At 43.6% G+C, this 4,711-nt stretch overlaps 1 protein-coding gene across 1 annotated transcript in view; it reads right to left on the bottom strand.

Moving 5' to 3' along the window:
- The window catches only part of LOC104964991 (calcitonin gene-related peptide type 1 receptor-like), a 25,296-nt gene that overhangs the window by 8,312 nt on the left and 12,273 nt on the right, over positions 1-4,711 (bottom strand). Inside the window, 2 exon segments of the mRNA XM_010793929.1 lie at positions 2,421-2,639; positions 3,428-3,499. Coding sequence (XP_010792231.1) covers positions 2,421-2,639; positions 3,428-3,499 — 291 coding nt within the window.

The raw sequence follows: 4,711 nt of genomic DNA, 5'->3' as shown, positions 1-4,711 counted from the left end.
TGTAATGTCCTACCTAGCTATTCTATCAATAATCTATCTATCTCTCTCTAACTCTCTAAAAATGGATTTGTTTTGTGGTTCGATTGTGGTCGCAAATTTAGTCGTAGACATCGCTATAAAATATGAAGGACGATAGACGTGTTTGATACAGTATACCTTTTCGACTCCTCAGGTGTCTAAGTAACCATATTTACAGTAGGGACACGCTAAGTTTTGGTACAAGACATACTATTTATTCATTGTAACAGGAACGTTTAGTTTATCGCCCAGAAAAATGGCAAACGCCAATCCATATGTCGCCTGGAGACCGCCAAGAATCACAAATGTTATCGTTATTTATTTTGTCATTGAAATGTCGCTTACCCTTACGTTACTCAATACTTATACCTTATATAACTTTATTCTGAGTTACACGTCATTCGTCATATAACTTGTAACACAGTAATTACAGTACGAATATCTCAGATGCAAACACAGCCACCCCCCCGTCCCGGAAAAATTTCTCCGGTCCATCGCCTCCCCTTCTTGATAAAGTCCACCGCTCTCCAACCAGGACTACCTCGCGTCGAAGGACGGTCTCCCCTCCCCCCACTTGTCAAAAACAGGTCCCACCGTCCCCGCGGGTGATAGAAGGGACGGGCGATCCCAAAGACCTCCGCACGTCCAGCACCTCCCTACCGTTCTAATGTCGCCCAGTGGAAGAGACGTCTCGCCTTACTGTGCCGACGTCGGCCGGGAATAGGAATCGTCACCCGACGTCGCCATGGTTACCACACCTCCTCCACTCCTACCGACTACTACCTCCACATCTTCAAGTGGTAGTTAGCAGAAACCGTCCAACTTAAAAGAAGTCGAGGAGTCCCTCTCTTGTAGGAGACGACCCTAAACCTACGTACTCCCTGCGTCTACAAGACGAGGGTGAACTCCAGGCCCGCTAACTACCACGGTCCTCGCCTTTTCTGAGGTGTCGTCAATGACCCCTCAGTGTGTCTCCACTACACCCCACCCACCCCGACACGAGCAAGGATCTTCAGGTGTTAGGTAGAGGTGGACAGAACTCTCGCAACTCGGGTGCCACCAAAGGGGTGGTGGTCCAGTGGCTTACCAGGTAGAAGGTCGGACATCCTCTAGCAGGGTGGTCTCTACCTACAGGCTACTCCCACCCTACAGCAGACTTGAAGTCCCTCGAACTGTCTGACCACTGACCTCCACGTCGACAAAGCACATGTCCCTCTTCTCGTCTCCCCTTTCTTACGTTGGAAACTGCAGCCCTGGTCACCGACTACCGAGAGACACACAGACCTTCTTCTACAAAAGAGTGTCCGTGCAATGTGTCTACTTGACACTTGGAGGTACGAGTCACATGCGCTTTGCAGCACCAACTTAGGGTGGACTGTACCACCGGACACCACACGTCCACGTCCGACCCACTCTCGAAACAGGAACGTGTGGAACTCGCCCTAACTAGCACCAAACTCCGCTCGAACTAAGTGTTTGCCTAGGACCGCGCGTGCCAAGCGACGCACAGTCCACGACCTCCCTCCTTCAACGTATCACCGGTACAACTGTCGCAGAACAGGTGTCTGGACAACCGGACATCGACCGCTTGACGTCCCCAAAGTCCTACTCCACCATGGACATATAATTGTCTACATAAACAGACGACGCGGACTACTTCTCTCATTCCGAGTGTCCATCTTTATTCAACTGGCACGTAACCTGCACACATGCATTACGTCCTCAACGTGAGCTCAGTCATCCAAGATCTTGTATTCCCCAAGATGTTACACTATCTATAACTATATATCTATCTCTCTCTTTCTCTATCTATCTATCAATATATCTATCTATCTCTCTCTATCTATCTATCTCTCTATCTATAAGGAACCGCAGTAGACAAAAGGCATTGCTATAGCAACACGTCATGTTTACGCTGCATTTTCTATGAGGTAAATATTACCCGCTGGCGGATATGGGTATAAATGGCAATTTATTTGGCGATTTTTTCAATCTGACTTCCTATTGACAATTTTTAACAACAGAGGGTGCTATATACATTAACACATTTTCAGGAAAAGTCACGGACTGGGAGACTTTAATATGTTATGGAAAAAAAGTTACATACAATAAAAAAACAGCTGCGGGCAAAATGTACCCGTTGGCGGTTCTAGTGTTAACTATATTTTATATACAGTGTCCTTAACGATTTCTTGTTTTATATGGAGATTCTTTGTTTTATATTTTATGTATGCACCATGACATCAAGTCAAATTCCTGGTATGTGTGAACCTACCTGGCAATAAACCCGTTTCTGATTCTGATTCAAAAAATATACTCTGGACATACAGTTATTTATGTATTCTTTTACATGGAAAAATTCCTTGGACCTCAAGCCTTTGACCATTTGACCATCGTCTCACCTGGTAATGCATTAGTATGTGCATGATGTAGTCGTATATTTCGGAGGAGACCCGTCCCTCGGGCTTGTAGGGGAACAGGACGTACTGAATCCCCAGCAGAGGCACCAGGATGAGGGTGGCTCTCACGGCTTTCATGTAGAGACTAGACTCCGCTTGATGGGTCACCTTCAGTTTGGTGATGAGGACTCGCACAATGTTGAGCAGAAAGAACAAATTGACCTAGAGGTGGAAAGCAGCAGAGAGGGCATCAATACATCAGCAGAATATTCTGGCTAATAGCTGCTGTTAAAGACTAATCTGCGGAATCTGCATTTGGCAATGCGACAACATTTTGGTATTGGAAGCATTTTGGTTTCCATTTGTAGTCAAGAAGTCTTGACCAAATGTCGTACGTATCTGGTCACATTTCATTGGGCTTTGGTTGTATGCAAGTAAAGAGTCCATGTAGAAAGCAAAAAAGCGGAACACATTGCAATCTCAAAACCAATCAGCTTGTGTCTCAAGACATTACATTACATGTTATCTTTCCCATGGACAACTGCCCATGTGGTTCATGTCTCAACTGGCCAGTACGTGTAAGGTTTAAGCAAATACAGAATGTTCCATCATGAACAAAACAACACCAAGACATTTGTCGGCCAAGTTTCTGTAAAAGGTTTCAGAACTGGACATTTAGTCCTACGAGAGTCTTCAGGGAGCACTTTTCTCTGAAGCGTGCTCGGCTCTTCTGTTTAGTTGAATTCCTAGAATGCAACATCGGCCAGAAGACCATTGGGTGGATCCTCACATGGGGCAGATGCATTGATTTTGCAAGATAAGTGTATTTACGCATGATATGAAACCGTGTTCTGGTCTCAGGCCACCCACAGAGTTCACTTAGAAAGAGGCAAAACAGACTTATTTTTTTCGTTGCGCTATTAAACAAAGAGAAGTATGGAACACAATGTTGCTATTGTGTTTGACTCTACTGTAATTGATTGGTTTGAGGGAAAAGAGTGAAGTCTTACCAAGAGAGCTGCACAGATGGGGCCATGGATGATGTAGAGTAGTGATGTTTTGGAGCTGATCCAACAGCTACAGAGAAGAGAGGATGCCAGAGAAATGTTTACCCAACAGTGTTATTGCATCACATGACAACCGACCCACGATGCAGATCAATGGGTTTTACAAGAAATTAATTAGTATCAACAGCTCAGCGGGGGGATTGATTAAAGAAGCCATCAGCAAGGTTGAATGCTTCGTTGAACTCTGCCAGGTGCGGATAAACATCAAATAATCATTTTAATAATGTATATACATAACATTTCATTATTATTATTCTGAAATTAAGCTGCGTTAATCTTCTGCATTTCACATTTGAGACAGATTTCTAACCGGTTTCTATGATTTTTCAGGAGAAGAATTAGAAACAGTTTATTTAAAGGTGACCTATCATGCAAAATGCACTTTCGTACGTCTTTTATTCATGAATATGTGTTCCCCGGTGTTCCAGGGAACTCACTAAGTGTCAGAAAACACAACCCTCTCTATTTTCCTCCATACCCAAATATCTAAAAAAGGGGCAGCAACGGATCTGATACAGACTGATCCAGATTTGAACACTTCTATGACGTGACAAAAGTGGCTCTACGGCTATTGGGCCCACTCCACCAATCAGGAGGAGACAGCTACGGATATTGCCCTTCGAAAGCGCTGGAGACGCCGTAGTACATATGCCAGGCCTGTAGATGGTGCTGTTCTCACAGAATCAGCCCATGGAAAGACAGTGTTAAATTGAGCGAAACGAGGAATGGCTAAAATGCATGATCTGTTTGGTATTTTGAAAAATAAAAAGTATAAATATTCCATATATAGGTATGGTCCTACACTATATTATTCAAATATAGCATGATAGGTCCACTTTAAATTTGGTACGTGGCATTTGTTCCATCCTGTTGTCTTCGGGTCAAATCTGACAGATTTACTACTTTCATCAATCATAACTTTTTTGTTTTAGATTCGATTGCATTAAGGTTTATGATCTCCTTCACAGTACATTTGAACATATCAAATTGCTGACCACCACTTTCATTGAATTTCGGATGATTTAGTCAACTTTGTAACAAAATGGCGGTCAAAAATGACCGACATAAAGAAAAGGAATTAGTAACCATCTGGATCAGATAAAACACACACACAAACACCCACATACTCTAGATGTGTGTCCCCCCCATTAATTACTACGCGTCGGGATCCTGATCTGCCGACGAGGCTCCATTAAAATATAAAATCTGAGACTGCCAAGGACACAC

Source organism: Notothenia coriiceps, unplaced genomic scaffold, assembly GCF_000735185.1.
Source record: "Notothenia coriiceps isolate Sejong01 unplaced genomic scaffold, NC01 NC01_scaffold00001983, whole genome shotgun sequence".
Classification (NCBI taxonomy): Eukaryota; Metazoa; Chordata; class Actinopteri; order Perciformes; family Nototheniidae; genus Notothenia; species Notothenia coriiceps.
Note: the sequence above shows the minus strand (reverse complement) of the source record. Positions and strands in the feature narration are given on the sequence as shown.